General features: G+C 34.2%; 2 protein-coding genes across 2 annotated transcripts; one reads left to right on the top strand and one right to left on the bottom strand.

Annotated features, from left to right (window-relative positions):
• Window positions 1–590: 590 nt before the first annotated feature.
• Window positions 591–1,082, bottom strand: LOC143408802 (keratin-associated protein 14-like). The gene has a single exon (XM_076868687.2). It carries the CDS (start codon window positions 1,080–1,082, stop codon window positions 591–593), a length of 492 nt encoding a protein of 163 aa, XP_076724802.2.
• A 2,927-nt stretch (window positions 1,083–4,009) lies between these two features.
• Krtap15-1 (keratin associated protein 15-1) lies at window positions 4,010–4,462 on the top strand. Its single transcript, XM_076868650.1, has one exon. The coding sequence runs from the start codon at window positions 4,010–4,012 to the stop codon at window positions 4,460–4,462; it is 453 nt and encodes a 150-aa protein (XP_076724765.1).
• Window positions 4,463–16,318: the final 11,856 nt, after the last annotated feature.

Below are 16,318 nucleotides of genomic sequence, written 5' to 3'. Positions count from 1 at the left end.
TTTCTTTCAAAATTAAGTGACAGACACAATTTAATACTCCTTGCAAATTATAACCATTTAAATATTGGAGTTTTAACTCTCTACGTAGTAATAAGCCTTCATCTCTCATGTAAAAATATTAAGAGTGAATATAAAAGATGAAAAAAAATCTTTTGAATCAAAAAAATGATTATACTCTTTAAAGTTTAAAATGTTAAATGATAAGTAGAAGATACAGGAAAACCCAGACACATATTTAGAAAGAGTTTTAAAGGAAAAGAAAATACTAACACGATAGAAAGATATAACATAATTTTATTTAAACTTAAAACACTTTTTACTTTGTAAAACTTATATACCTAGGAGGTCCATGAAGAAAGAATTATGCTTCAATTATTGCATGCCTATCTAAAATTTTTTTAAAAAGAAGTTTTAACATCTATCTCCAAAGAATACATTTCCCAATTACTGGAATTCAAATTATTCCTAATTCATGGGGGTAAATGTAGAAGCAGATTTTTAGGATGATGACAGAATATATAGGGGATCAAAAACCAGCATGGATCTTAAGATAGTAAGGTTTTAAATTTCCCTTCACCTAATATATATGATTAGTAGAAGCCAGATCCACAGGGCAGTTGGTAAGAAGCAGACTGGCAACTTCTAGAGGAGAAATAGGAGGGTCGGTAAAAGTTAGATCCATAATTTAGAGATGAGAATGTGTGAGGAGCACAACCCACTGACTGGAACCCTCTGGATCCAAAGCCACAACCAACAGACTGAAAGCCCCTGGACCGAAAGCCCAGCGATCCGGAGAAAGTTGTGTGGCAGGGATGGCAGAATGTGGAGGACCTCTGGCGATAGCAGGACGTCTGGCAGGGCTTGGACACCACACAGGATGTCTGGCAGCTGGTGGGTTCACAGCAGGTCTCCTGACAGCCACTGGAGAGAGAGGAGCCCAGCTGGTGGGTGACAGGAGTTTGTAACACAGGGCAGTAGAATGCGCTGCTGGGGCAGGAAGAGCTGCAGGAGCCGTCCAGTTGTTGCAGGTAGCCCCCAAAGGAGCGGGAGGAGTAGCTTCCAGAACAGCAGTTGGAGGACATGTTGACAGGAGATAGAACTTTAGATGACAAGGTTCTCAGCTGGAATGCCACTTCTTGGACTGGCACGTTTATATACCCTTTTCATTGGGTGTGGTGTCAACCCCTGTGGTTCATGAAAACAAGTTACCTGCAGGTTTTAATTGAACTGCGGTTTTACAACTGTAAAGTGCAGTCATGTCTGTGGCCTTGGACTTCAGGTAATAGTGTTGAACTTCAAAGTTATTATTCATCTTCCCTTAGCAAAGGTCGCCCTGAAGATCACTCAGAGAAGTGCTTTAGAGGTAGACAGGATCTGGGTGGGGGAAGCTGGCTTAATTAAAAATAATTGCAACCCATTTCACAATCAGAATTGTTGACACCCAACTAGCAACGTTGTTAAGTTACCTATTCATAGTTATGTCTTTTGAACAACAGCATAGGTTGATTGTTGTGCACAGTGTCAGGCTTACTAAATGAAAGGTGTCACCAGAAAGCAGCTATACTGATAGGCAGAATGTGTAAGATTTTTTAAAAAATCAGACTTCAAATTGAAAGGCTTTAGTTAACTATTTACTGAAAGATTCACTGGTTTCCCAGCTTCTGCTTGAGACTGTGGACCATTCAGAGCTAAAAGCCAATCTTAGTTGTTTCTTTTCTTTTTTTTATTTTTGCATATGTGTGTTTACTGTGATGTGAGCCTAATAGCACACATAAGTTACTTTATGGTATTTTGAAATGTTAGAGATTATTCTTATAAATTACTGAAAAAAAAAACATTAAAAATAAGAACAAATCATGAGACCAAAATGCCCAATGTATTTCTATCTCTAATCAGAGTCACTGTTCCACTAAAAGGATTTCTCAGAATCTGGAAAATATTCTTGTTCCAAAGAAAATATAAAATAATTGTTAGACCAAAGAAACCATCTTAAGGAGATTCTTCCTTTGCCTCAGAAAGCAACATAAATCAATTTGATTTAAATTGTTTCCAGGTGTTTCTGACAAGGATTACATTTCTAAAAGAAGGGCCATATTTCTTCTCCTTCTATGACTTGTGATCCTCGTCTTTGTAAGACTGTAATGAAGACTGATACCTGGAAGAATAAGAGAGATGGAGAAGGTTTACCTTGCTGTGGCTTATGAGCTGTTTGATTTGTTTGTTTCATAGAAAAGTTTTTCCTTTCCACTTCTTACTTCCGAACAAAAGTATTTGGATGCAAAAACATTGTTTGTTTTTTTGTTTTTTTGAGAAATGAATGCTCAAAATGACTTAATATCTGATCTTACAGAATATTTTTTCTACAGCAATATCTTATATAAAAGCAGATAACATTGAAGCAAGCAAGCAAATTCAATTAAGATCAGTTAAATATTTATGTGGGATTTTGATGATCAATATTTTATTGACAAATGAAGCAGATTTGGAAACTACTAAAATGCTTCTTTCCATTCATAATTAAGAGGCCTACTAAATAAAAATTGTTTATTTTACAAACAGTGGACAAGCTATGTTATCTAATAAATGAAATCATTGTGTCAACTCAAACTGTTCAGACCCATAAAGTCCACATTTCAGAAGAAAGTTTGGCAAAAATCTCCATATTCTTTTAGACTGGAATTTTATTGACTATATCCTGATTGCAAATTCCCAGGACACTCAATATAGAAATCTCATTAGTTGCAATAGCAGATAATTTTAAATTTTTCCTTAAAATGTCCACCTAGTAACCCCAATTCTTCATAGAATATGTCTCAGCTCATTGTGATTAGAAAATATTATTAGTTTTGAAGATAGATATCCTAAGATGTTTTACCATTCCCATAGGCTATACACTATCTTTATTTGCATTTAGCTTTGGTGAACTTTATGAAAAATCCTCATGACTTGATGGATGTATTACAAAAGAGATCCCTCCCCCAACCATATTTCAATTCATGAAGATCATTTGTAACTCTGAATTTTTCAAATCCCTGATTCTTCTGTGAAATCTATGCAGGATGGAAACATTTAGCATTTCTCATTTTCTTAATCCTGCATAGTAAAAATTTTACATTGTGAGGGGAAAAAGAATAAAGTTCTATAGTTTTTGTGTAGTGCTCATTATTTTCTTCTCAATACATCAGTGACACCAAAACACATTACTTAAACATTGTACAAGTGGAGAGTTTTATATAACCAAGTTTATGAAGTTCACTAATGACTTCAATCAAGAGACAAATGAAAGAGTTGGGGATATAGTTTACTGGTAGGCTTAACATATACAAGGCCCTGGGTTAATTCCTCAGCATCACACACTCACACACAGAAAAAAAAAATAATTAACCTTCAAAGTATTCATTAAAACTTGGACCCTTGGCTCTAAATATTCACATAGACAAAAGTAATTTCACTATTTGTATTATAAGAAAACTAAACCTGAATTTATTATCTATTTATTTATTATCTATTCATTTAGCATTATTACCAGTTAAGGTTAGTGGGTTGCTTCTTTCATAATTTCCACAAGATTTGGGAGAAAGACGATTTCTTTTTTCTATTCTCCATTAAGTTCCCAAACTTGAAGCAGTATAATTGTCTCTCTTATATTACAAAGCACCTTTGCTATTTTTGCTATGTTATCCATTTTACTTAGTATCTTGAAGAACAGGATGAATTAAGTCCCAGTCTTATAGATAGAATCATGGTGGTTTTCATGAGAAATTACATTTTTGTTTCATGAACAACTGCTTTGAAAAACTAATGGTATCGTTTCATTTAAAAGTTTGTATTCATATAAAGATCTTTGAAGATTGATGTATTTCATTTTTATTGGAGCCTAATTAAATATTCTTATTAAAATAGGCTCATGCTACACCCACTTCCAGGGTATATAAGTACCCAGTGTCGAAGGTGACATTTACCTGAGACTCCTCACTGCAGCTCAGCTGAACTCAGAACTCCTGACAAAATGTCTTACAACTGTGGCTCTGGAAGATTCTCCTCCCAATCTCTTGGACATTACCTGAGGTACCCAGTTTCCCAGTATAACTCCTTCTACCCCAGTGATATAGCCTACTCTCCAGGAACCTACCAGCTGGGCTCCTCTTTCTATGGTGGCCATCAGGAGTCTTACTCTGAGCCCATCAGCTATGAAACATCCTGCCCTGGAACCAGATCCTACCAGACATCGAGTTATTGCCCAAAGAACTTCGTTTTCTCCAGTCCCTGCCAAGTGAATTACTCTGGATCTCTTGGATATGGTAGCGCCGGCCAGGGATCTTTTGGATTTGGAAGCACTGGGTTCCAGTCTGTGGGATGTGGGTCCAGCTTCCACCGTCCAGCTTACTTCACTTCCAGGAGTTGTCAGTCAACTTGTTTCCGCCCAGCCATTGGCTCTCACTACTTTGGATCATCCTACTGAATATTCCTGATCCTCTCATCATTATTTCTGCACTTTATGGAACTTTAACTTTCCACTTGTCCCAAACCTGTGATTGCTGACCATTTTCACCACTAGGATTCACCATCACAATCTTCCGGAAGTGAATAATTTACTGTGGACTAAATAATTTGGGTCTATGATCTTTCCTAAATTTGACATGAGATTGATCTTGATTTTTAATTTTCATGCCAATGCTTAGAATCAATTCTGTTGTCATCTTTCTGAAATTCTTCTCTTGTTTATTTTCCCTTCATACAGTGATTCTTCATTAGCCTATTTTATTTAAAATTAAAAAAAAAATTCTCTAACATGAATTCTGGCATTCCATTGTCTTGTATTAATATGATACATTTATTTAATACACCCCATACCTTCAACCATCTTTAGTTTTTGTTTTCCCTGTTTCATGTTTCATTAATATTTTTTGGACATGAAAAGAGGAGTTTTCAGAGAAAATTAAAATATATGACACAAGTATGTCATATATCTCATATATTAAAAGATTTATGTCTTCTCATGAGTTCAGGTGTTCTTATATTTGCATCAGAAATTTTGCTTCCAGAGGGGCATTCATTGACAAGAGTATGTATTGAGCTGCTTTGTACAACAGACATTGTTCTGAACAAAGACACAAAATATCTGCCTTCAAGAAACTCACACAAATAAAATTCTAACTTAACATCATGTGACAAGTCAATAATGGGGAGAAAACAAAGGATTCAGTGGAAACACAAGGAAGAACTTCAAAGAGTCTGAGAAAAATCACAAAAAATCCATTATTTAAACAAAAAAGCTCAAGGTAATACTCATTTAAATAATATAAATATTACTGATGTGTTCTTTGAAAAGCAGACACCAAATGGGATTAGACAGGAAAGGGATTTGTTATTAAAAATATTTGTGAGGGAAAATATGAAGTTATTTGGAGAGGTCTGGGAGAGCCATCTTGCTTTGATGTATGTCTGATGGAAAGGAAGGATAAAGGGAAGAAACGAGGCTGGGTTAGAAGCAACTTTAAGAAAATCTTAGGAAGTCACCCATCAAAGGATTCTCAAATCTTACCAAAATATTCTATCCATAGCCCCCTGCAAGGCTCATTCACAGACCAAGAACAGAGACCACCAGCATGACTTTGGCACAAACACAGTTGGCTATCAATCAATAATATTACCTGAAATAGAAGATATGAGAAACTCCTTTTCATAACTTTTATGTTCATTATATTTATTCTGATTTTAAGTAAGCTAATTCACTGATGAACTATGGTGAAATGATATTATATTTTTCATATTTTGTTTCTTTTTTTAATCAAAAACCAATCAAGTCAGGGCCCACTAAATGAAAGTCTATCACTACAATCAAATAGAAGAGAGAACTGAGAATTATTATATAGTTATCTTTAATATAAACTAATATATTAAGCAGAACGAACACAGTAGGGCAAAATTAGGAAATGGCTTCATTTTTCTAACACCACTGAACTTCATTCTTGATCTGATGGCTTTAACTTCTGTGAAATCTGAATGATACAATGAAAAGATCTATGGTCATTAGGATATCAATAAATATTTTATTTCATATTAGTAACTCAACCCAATCCACTATGAGTTAAGCAACAATCTTAGAGCCACATCAAATCTTCTCCTTCTTCTTGCTGATTGGCCTGCCCTGGGGTCCTACAATCACTGGTGATCTGGAGGAGGTTGATTATTTTTTTCTAAATCAAATTACTTTTTTTTACTCTACCTTGTCTTCTTTGGTTATCCTCCCTTCTTCTTTTGAAATAAAAGGAAAGAATTGGAGGAAAGGAAATAACCCTTGAGGCCACCATCTCTATATCATTCTTCAGGCCACCTGTGCCAACATCACTTTGTAGTTCAGTTATGCAAACTTTCTGCTTGGAGAAGATTTAGATTGTACCAATCAGTCATCATTTCAATAGGTGCTTTAGAAAATTCCTACTGGCTGATTTATTGGAAATAATAGTCTGCAAACCTGTATAAACATCTCCCTAATTAAGCAACAGTTTGTGTATCAAAAGACTTATTTCAAGTCCCTCTCTTTGCCATACTCCCTGCCCAAGTTCTAAAGGATCATATAATAAATTCCAATTAGTTTTCTGCAGTGAAAGACATACCATAAACCATCTGAATCCAGAATCTCATTTCTGTTTGTAGATTCAGCGTGCTATGATTGCATTCTTTCTTATTATAATAAGTTTGAACATTGTATGTTGCCTTATTAACAGATTTCTAGCAATGTTATATGCTGCTCAGTAGGAATAAAAATGTTATATATGTGTTAAATATTCTGTTATCACATGTTCCAGACTATGTGTTTTTACCTCTACTCCCATATACTGAAATCTTAATCCCAACTTTGATAAATATAGAGATGGGACCTTTGAAACATGATTAGTTTTTATTGGAGTCCTCAAATTGTTAATCTCAATTAATGTACACGGACAAAAGACACAAGAGAACTTGCTTCGCCTTTCTCCAGTCTCTATCATGTAAGGATTTAGAGAGAAGATCCCCATCTGCAAACCAAAATAAAGAACCATACTCAGGAACTAAATTGACCAGTGCCTTGATTTTACACTTCCCCATCTCCATCATAAATACATCAGAGTTGTTTGAGCCACCTGGTCTATGATAACAGTTGGATCGGACTAATATTTCATTTACACCTGAATACCAACTCTTTCTCTAGTGGAGACTTTGGTGTTGAAATATATATCTCTATCTCTATCCCCTCTCTTTCTCTCTGTTTCTGTCTGCCTATTGTTTTCTCCTCGTTTTATGTATATCTGTTGGTCTGTCTATCTATCTATCTATCTATCTATCTATCTATCTATCTATCATCTATCTATCCATCTATCTATCCATCCATCCATCCTTCATAAAGAAAATTCAAGACATTAACTCACAGGATTACAGGGGCTGACAGGTTGAAAACTCAGGTATGGTTGCTGTTATGTAGTCTCAAAATCAAATATTCTTCTCTGAGAAATGCTGTGTTCTTAATGATTTAGTGATGGGTTGAGTCATACTCCCAATATCAAGGGTTGTGAATGTGTACCACATCTACAAAAGGCATTCAAAGCAACACCAAGGTTAGCATGTGGCCAAATAACAAAACACCATGGTCCAGCCAAGTTGACACATAAAGTTAAACATCTAAGTTTCCATTTTGTAGAAAATTTGTGCTAACAATTTCATAAAAAACATGACATATTACAGCACAAGTCTTAAAGTGAGAGTAGATCAAATATTTCACTTGTAAGTAATATTTGTATCGGTTTGCAAAATTATTTTCCTAGCTTTTTAATAAAGATTATTTATTTAGATACTTATTTATAATTTGTACAAGATATTTCTAGCTTTGCTTTACTGTTGGCCACTTGAATAACTAAACTTCAATAAAATATCTCTGCATATCCAAAAATCCATCACCGTCCTTCCAGACAGTCTCTTACTTCTCCAGTGCAGCTCTGCCCAGAACACAGCTCAGGCACAGCCTTATGTCTACAAGACATATTAGGACCTAGGGCAGAGTCTACAGAATTTATTTCTACATTTTTGTTTTAGTTGTTGACGGACCTTTATGTTATTCATTTACTTGTATGTGGTGCTGAGAATTGAACCCAGTGCCTCACACATGTGAGGCAAGTGTTTTTTTCCACTGAGCCACAACCCCAGCCATCTACAATTGTTTTTAACCTATGTGACCTTCTTATGCTATTTTTGACCATTCTATTTTTCATTTTTATTTCATTCCTGTGCTACTTTTCTGGCCTACCTTTTTCCTTTTATCATTATATATTTTTCTACTTCATCTCTTGCACTTTATTCAATATTTTTTCTCTTTGCAGTTCCATAGATTTTGGTATTATTGCTATTTGGGTCTGGTAAGTCTTCATTAGGTTTGGGCTACTCTGTATAATATAAGATGGTTAGCAACATTCTCTGGCCTCTTCCCACTAGATGCTAGTAGCAACTCCCAATTGTGACAATGAAAACCATCTATCTCTAGATTTTACCAAATACCTTCTGCAGGCAAAATTACTCCCTAATAGAACTGTTGGTTTAGATGGATATCCAAAGTTGTAGGCTAGTTCTTTACTGTGGACACACACCGCAACTGGGATAGGATAGGACAGCAATACAATACAATATTATTCCATGCATGAATGAGGTAGTATGACTGGCTATTGAAAAGAGGTATTTGTTCTTCATAAATCTAAAATAATTGAGAACTACTTGCATGACAAATGTTATTCCACGATCGCACATGAACATAGTAGTTGTGACTATGTTTACATTAAAAAGATCCTTTCCATTGTCATAATAGAAATATAAAGACATTTTGTGATGAGATATTCAGTTCTTAAATTTCTAATTCTTCTCTTGGGATCATACCTGCTCATGATCATCCTAGAATATGAAGCTTTAGTAACATTTGGATTATCTTCTCAGTATATTTATTAAGATTAATTGAGGAAATTCTAATTTACAGGTCTTTCTCTGTTTCCTGGGTCTTCTCACAACTTTCTTCAATTGGTTTGACTGCTCTGTTGAGTATATAACCAGCAGTGGTGGCACAGACCCCTAACTATGCTTTTTCATTCTACAGTTTGTATCTGGCATCTCAGGCTTTGCCCTTTAATTTTCTAAACATCTGATTCAGACCATCATGATACTTTACTATGAACTTCTTGAGCTGTTTCTGTCAAATATTTCATGCTAACAAGCACCAAGTCAAAGGAGTCATATTTCAGATTCCAGAAAGCAAATTCATTTAATCAAATACTCATTATCCTGCTAGAGGCTGAAAGATGCAATTAAAAAAAACATAATACAGTTGAAACACAAATGTCATCAGTATTACAAACTAACTATAATTTTAGTGAGAATGACAGTGATGGTTAGTTTTGGATGCCAGCATAACTGGGTCAGGGGATGCCCGTAGACCTGTTTTAACATCATCTCTGGGTGTGTCTTTGAGAGTGTTCCTGAGTGACATTAGCAATTAGTCTGTGGACTCAGTGAATAGATGGCCCATCCTTAATTTGGTTAGACATCATGAGATGTCTTTGAGAAACTGAACAAAAGAAAGTTGGAGTTCCATCATTTTCTGCCTTCCTTTCTTGCTTTAGACGGTACATCTGTCTTCCCCTGCCCTTGTATTGAGATTTGTACCATTGGATCTCCTGGTTGTTAGGTTTTTGGATGCCAGACTGAAATTATAACACCAGCTCTCTGAAGTTTCTATCTCAGATAGCAGACTGTGGGACTTCCCAGTCATGTGAGCTAATTCCTGATAATAAATATTGCCTTCTCTTATTTAAATTTATATATATTTTTTTCTTTTTGGAATTAAAGAGTTTATTAGAGTGATATTTAAATGAAGAATTTTATTTGCAAGTGTAAAATACTTCAAGGTATGTATGAAAACAATGTTAACAACAGTGACCAAGCTTAGCCTTTCTTTTCTTAAAAAAAAAAAAAAGGCTATATAAATATCTAGGAGGCTTGAAATTTTCACTTTAAGAAAAAAATTAAACTATCTTACAATGAGTTTTATGTCTACTTAAGAAACCAATATTTTCAGCTAACCACTAATACAATAATTACTTGCATGTTATTTAAGAAAATGTTAATATGCAAAAGAAATAAAATGTTTTTATTTCCTGTTCTGAAAACAACAATGAAAATGTAAGTCAGGATTTAATTTCTCTTGCCTGTTTTCTCATTCGCATCATGAAGGTGAAGATCATGGAACAGATTAAAACTGGAATAAAATCTATAGTTCATGTGCTTTCTAGGTTGGATAAACATTCTATATACTCTTTATATGTATCCCACTATCCCAACTTATATATACATATACATATGTATATATATTATATTGTGTATATGTGTGTGTGTGTGTGCATGCATGTGTACACACACACATATATAGAAAGATGTATATGCTAATGATCTCCTATTGTTTCTCTTCCTTTGGAGTATCTTAATACAATGATATAGTCTTATTAAAAAAAAAAAAAACATGAAGTTTGGAAGAATTTTCCCAAAAAAGGTAAAGCTTGATTTAGTGCTCGTAGGATAATAAACATGGGTGGAAAATAAGATTGAAGGGAAGAAACTATCTTAGTAAAATGGACACACCAGTGTCTGGGAAGGTTGAGGATGTATCACACAGGTTGCATGAGGAAAAGATCCTAGATGGGAACTAGAAAGGATCTCCTAGGTTGGGCGATGATTCAGGTCAGATGTCCAAAGAGAATGTTTTGATGAATTTTTCTTTAGGGAGTAGTCTTTGGTAGAGTGCATCATCTCTTATTTGACTTTTTATGACTTATTAGTGGGTGTGACATCTGTACATGAGTTAAATAAACTTATCACATTAAATTGCTAGCAGGAATACACCATGTGTATTAAAATTTAGTTGAGTTTTCTAGGAGTTGGTGGTGACAAAGACTGGCTTTCATGTCATAAAACTTATGTTTCCTTTTTAGAAAACACTTTATGTTTTAAAGGACTTGTTGAACGTAATTTTGGACATTGATTCTCAAACATGACTTAGAGTTTGCCAGACTGAAGCACCTAGTGCAACCAAAGAGAAAAGCACGCCTTCAAAAATGCCCCCAAAATATAACTTTATCACTCCCATTTAAACTAGTTGCCATTCACCTTTATTGAGAATCTTTTAAAAGATATCACATGTATTTTAAAAAATGGTGGATGTCAAAAGAATTAATAATCCACTGTACTTGCCCTTAAGGTCCTTAGAAACTCAGTAGGAAATTAGTAGATATACACAAAGAACCTTTTATGGTTTATGTAGGAAGTGTCCCCCAAAGCTTCTGTGTTAATTTAGGGATAGTCAGAGGTAAACTAATAGGATTACGAGAGTTATATCCCAATCAACCCATCCTAGTTTTAATGGACTATCTGGGAGGTAACAGTATTCAGAGGGGCATGGCCGGAGGTGGTAGGTCACTGGTAGCATGCCTGGGGAGGTTCACTTGCTTTGTGGTTCCTCTGTCTTGCTTCCTCTGCCTCCTGGTCACCATGAATGGAACAATTGTCTCTCACTACACTCTTTCACCATAATGTTCTGCCTCACCGTGGGGCCAGAGTCATGGAACTAGCTGACTATGGACTGACCCTCTGACAAAGTGAGCCAAGATAAACTTTACAGCCTCTAAGTTGTTCTTGCCAGGTATTTTGACAAAAGCGACGAAAACCTGACTAACACAGAACCATAGAGCAAGTGACTCAGAAAGGGCTTCTACCTCAGTTGGTCAACATCTTTTGATCAACCATGAGGTGTCATGCACATGCTTGTTATAGGGTCACGGAAAAGGCAAAAAAGATCGCTGACTGCAGATAGCTCACCTCCCAGTGGCATTACCAGTCTAGTCATTAAATCAATAATAATCCAAGTTGTTCAGGCCAATGCTAATTTTGCTACATATATCTGCTAACTCAGATAACTGTTTGTTTTTTCCCCTAGAAAAGGCCATGTGAAATTCCTGGTTCCTTCTTATCTCTGATGTTTCCTCCTGACGTTTCCCATTCACACTACTAAATTTTAACTGAAAGTGGTTACTTTAAAATTAATAGCATCATAATTCAAAGTAAAGAGTCTCAGCAATTCTTCTTCCAGTGTCATGATACAAATATGTAGCCTAACCTCACAAACTACACAGATAATTCAAGGAACAACATGCAAACAATGCATGTTCTGCCATCATTTGTTTTCTATACTGCTGTTCAGTCAGTGTCTATACAGAGCCATGGTCAAGTCTGTGTTTCTATAGTATTTGCTGAATGCATAAAGCAATGAATGAATTAATGAGTAAATGAAGATTTGCACTTTAGAAAGTTTTCCAATCCATAGTTTATATCAAGAGAGGACTTATAGTATCAGGCATTATGCTAAATGCATGTAATACCTATTTCCAGTTTTTCTCATAATCTAATCACATAAATAATAACATAATGCTCACTTTATAATAACTAGGTTTAATTTATTGAGAGTATTTGCCCAAATGAGAAAATTAAAGTTATCAGAGTGTCTTTATTTTTTATTCATTATACATACATATCATTTTTAGTATTATATTTAATTTAATTTAATATTAAATTATAGTTTAATAAATTTTAATTATTATTGGAATTAAAAACAAATATGGTTTTAGATAGCAGGTATTGCTGGTGTTTCATTTTACCTTTAATAATACTAAATATATGACTTGATTCTTAAAACCAGCTTCACAATATTTCAGTCTTATATGCACTAAGTTTTCTGCTCCTTTAAAACAAGAACCATGTTTTATAAAATTTAATTTTTTCTATAAAACTCAGTATAGTGCTTATATTTGGTGAAACTCTAAAGTGTAATTAGTGAGTTTGAATCAAGTAAACAATTACCAATCAACAAAACAAGAGTCACAGTGGTAAAATCATCCAAAATACTGATAATGAGAAAGCACAAATTATTACTGCAGTGCTTTCTGTATTTTTAATAAAGCACCATGTCATTTGTAGTTGGCTTTTTTATAAACAACTGAGGGAATATCATATATAGATAATGTACAGAAATCTACCATATTCAAAAATACTTTAAAAGAATCAAGGGTATGAAGAAACTTATGAAACTTATGTATTTTTATTTAACATTTTCCATATATATTTTATTTGGGACTTTTTTTTTTTTCGAAAAGTGGTCTAATTTTAACCTATAAGTTGAGAAATCACTTTCCATGCCACTGGACCTTTTCCCCATTCTCTAAGAAAGGTCACACCATTGTTAATGTTACCAGCTCTCTTCATAATTGCCCATGGCCAAGGGTGAACCCAGGATGCCCTTTCCCTTATTGTAGAAAATAATTTGGAAGGAAAAGCCATTAATGTTGAGTTCAAGAATAGCCCCCAATGAAACCCATTATCCTGTAACAAAGAAAAAGTGCAAAGCTGAATTTATAAGTGTCATGAGAACAGAGAATAACTGAAAAAAATCTGGTAAAATCTATTGGCTGATGTCCTCCCACCTTCCTCCAACTCAGTTGTCAGATTCATCCCATTTGTCACCTCCATGACACTTATAGACATCAGATAACCAATCCTTTCATTGTTGGCCATCACCACTTCTGCTCCACTGGAAGTGCTTGGTCAGAGGTCACTTATGCTGTCCTAGGGATCAGACTCATTTATTAGTTCTCAATTTTAATGTTTCCAGCCTACTCTCAAGGGCCCCATGGTTGGACCATTTCCCTTCCCTCTACTACATTCTCTCTGTTCCCTTGAACTTCTTGTGAAACTATTAATTTTATTGCATACCATCCTGAATCTTTTACTAACCATCTCACTATAAGTTCTCTATTTCCACTTTCTTCTATTCAGTTCTCAAATGTAGTCTTCTTTGGAGATGCAGTAATACCATGCTCCCTTTATTTAAGCTCCATATTCCCTTCCAAGATGATTGTGTCTACTGCCATGTATATTTCTAACAATTTGACTGAAAATTTTTAAAATGTGCATATGAAATATTAACTGTTCTAAGAAAATTCTGTTATCTAATTCCTAGGCATTATTTGTGATACATATATGTATATGAACATATATATGAATATATATGCATATGCATATGTATCATCACTATCTCAAATATATCTTGTTAAAATTTGAACTTCAATTATATTTCCTTCTTAGAATTCATGTAAGTCATAAACATGGGTGTGCATGTATTGTTATAATGTGCTAACTTTAGTTCTTTGGGATAACCACTGATGGTTCATTATTTCCATTCCTATGACTTAAAATTTTGGTAATAATTTGATTATTATCTTTCCTTTAACCTTCACAGAAATTAAACTAATTCATACTCCTTACCATTTCTTTTCATTGTTATTCTACCATCTTTTTCAGCTTGTATAACTTCTTTCTAAGCAGTACATCAATAACCTCCTGCTTCTAATTTCTTTTCCCATTAGTTTAGTCTCTGCATCTCATCATAAGACAGATTTGAAAATAAACCAAAGTCATCGTCTTTTTTCCTTCTAAAGACATTCAGTGGTTTGCCAGAGTAAGAACATCAATGAATAACTGATACTTAGTATTTGTTAAGACACATGATACATGCTTTACTTCAGAAGTCTAAACCCTTTGGGCCAAAGTGAGGCTGAATTTATTTAGTGATTCATTCATCATTCATTCAGTGAGTCCCTCTGTATGTCAATGACTTTTCCATATTTTTTCCAACTGACATAAGCTGATTGACCTATTATTTTTATTTAAACAGGTTTTTAACATTATAAACTAGTGAAATTTAAAAAAATGTTCTTTATTTTTTTTCTTTAATCTGATAAATTTCAGGCTGATATCTTCTGTACAACAATCTACTAATTCTATGGAGATATTTCCTTTTGCCCCAGTATATTTTCTCCAGTTTATTGCAGTCCTCTTTTTTTTACACTGAACGCTAGCATTAGAATTTCTACATGGGTTTGTACTATTTTCTATATTAAAATTTAAAAATTAGCTAAACATTAATTTATCTCTAGTGTCTATCAGAAGTGACGAAAATCAATGGAGAAATCTATATTTTAAAAAATACAAATGAAAAAATAATTTGTTAAAGAAGGTGATTTCTACATACTGAGCACACAGTCAAGTGTGTATAGAAAAGGAAAAATAAACTTAAGATGCCATTTGAAATGTGTTGCACTCATGATATAAGCTGTCTGGATTTTGTTGCTGTTTGAATATGTGGTCTGAGTTTTACATGGCCTATCTTACTTACTTAATTCTTACAGCTCTTTGTGTGGTTATCAAAACAGCAAACAAGCAGCATAACTAGGGGCAAACAGTTAATAATTTTTGAAGTCTGGAATCAAGTTTATCTCTGTTTGAATCTAAAGCCTGTTGAGCTATGGTTTGCTTTCAAGCTATTTGCAATTTGTTGCTATTGCACTCCAAATTGTTCATCAGTCTCCCCTTATTCTGTGCTTTTATAATCCGTTGCTTTTACTTCTCTTGTTCTCTTTTTTTTTTTTTTAAACATGCTTAAATCCTAGATTCTATACAAGTTTTCTTTCACTTGCATCTCTCAGCGGTAGTTTTGTGCCCTGTGAGAGTGGCACTTAGATTGTGTTAACCATTTTTCTTCTTGAATCATGGGCACTCATATGTATTTATTTTCTACATTTTGAGTATGAACTCTAAATCAGGAATTCTGCCTGTGGCAAATTTTTAAAAATTAATATAGCAAGCAGCACAATATTATTATTATTATTATTATTACATACTATACCCTCCACTAATGTTTATTAGTTATGTTTAATATACAGAGAGCTACCTGGGTGAACAATGTTTTAAATAATAATTCCTATAATTGCGCTTGTCTGTAACTCTGTCGCCATTAACAAGCATGGAAATACTAGGACAGGTAGTATTTTACTGATAATCTTATACTTCTATAAAGAGCAGCAGATGATATCCTGATGAGGTGAAGGGTTATTAAATTTAGAATATAGATATAGCTTGCTATAGATGTTCAATGAAATGTAAATTATTGTGAGAATAAACCAGTATTTGAACTCACAGGTTAGCATTGCTAGATTGGCATTGGTGGTGGGGTCAAGATTTGCCAATTCTTCAACCTTTTCAGTGGGGGAATGAAGATATAGTTCACTCAATGCAGTGACTCTTTGAGAGGTTCTACAATTGTTTCTTGTTTTCTTCTGAAAACCATGTTGCTAAGCAACATTGTGCAATTTTTTTCCCCAAAACTTATCATGAGAACAGTCCAGGATTTTTTCAC

Source organism: Callospermophilus lateralis, chromosome 10, assembly GCF_048772815.1.
Source record: "Callospermophilus lateralis isolate mCalLat2 chromosome 10, mCalLat2.hap1, whole genome shotgun sequence".
In the NCBI taxonomy this organism is placed as follows: Eukaryota; Metazoa; Chordata; class Mammalia; order Rodentia; family Sciuridae; genus Callospermophilus; species Callospermophilus lateralis.
This window is presented reverse-complemented; position numbering and strand designations above follow the sequence as displayed.

What these genes read in the sequence shown, in the direction of transcription:
- LOC143408802 (XM_076868687.2), bottom strand. Translation starts at nt 1,082, where the DNA reads ATGTCCTCCAACTGCTGTTCTGGAAGCTACTCCTCCCGCTCCTTTGGG.
- Krtap15-1 (XM_076868650.1), top strand. Translation starts at nt 4,010, where the DNA reads ATGTCTTACAACTGTGGCTCTGGAAGATTCTCCTCCCAATCTCTTGGA.